At 53.0% G+C, this 281-nt stretch overlaps 1 protein-coding gene across 1 annotated transcript in view; it reads right to left on the minus strand.

Moving 5' to 3' along the window:
- The window catches only part of EMH_0051690 (Appr-1-p processing enzyme family domain-containing protein, putative), a gene marked incomplete at both ends in the record, with an annotated part of 4,757 nt that overhangs the window by 756 nt on the left and 3,720 nt on the right, over positions 1–281 (minus strand). The window contains one exon of the mRNA XM_013496777.1: positions 51–279. Coding sequence (XP_013352231.1) covers positions 51–279 — 229 coding nt within the window. The remainder of the gene's footprint in view (positions 1–50; positions 280–281) is intronic.

The raw sequence follows: 281 nt of genomic DNA on the forward strand, positions 1-281 counted from the left end.
GCGGGAAGGAGCTGCCTATACACCGCAGCGTCTTGGGGGTTTTCACAAACAAGAACGACAGCATCTATATTATTTATCATTTGTTCTATCCATCGTCTGATGCTTCTTAGGAGTGTATGCAGCACAGCATATTCTCCCCCTAGAGCAGCAACAGCAGCAGGATCAGGCTGCTGCTGCTGCTGCTGCTGCTGCTGCTGCTGCTGCTGCTGCCCTGCTGCTGCTGCTGCTGCTGGGGTTCTTCTGCTGCTTTCTTTTCTCTGCAGTGATGCTAGACGAGGAGG

The sequence above is a fragment of the Eimeria mitis genome, genomic scaffold (genome assembly GCF_000499745.2).
Source record: "Eimeria mitis Houghton genomic scaffold, Emh_scaff2294, whole genome shotgun sequence".
Classification (NCBI taxonomy): domain Eukaryota; phylum Apicomplexa; class Conoidasida; order Eucoccidiorida; family Eimeriidae; genus Eimeria; species Eimeria mitis.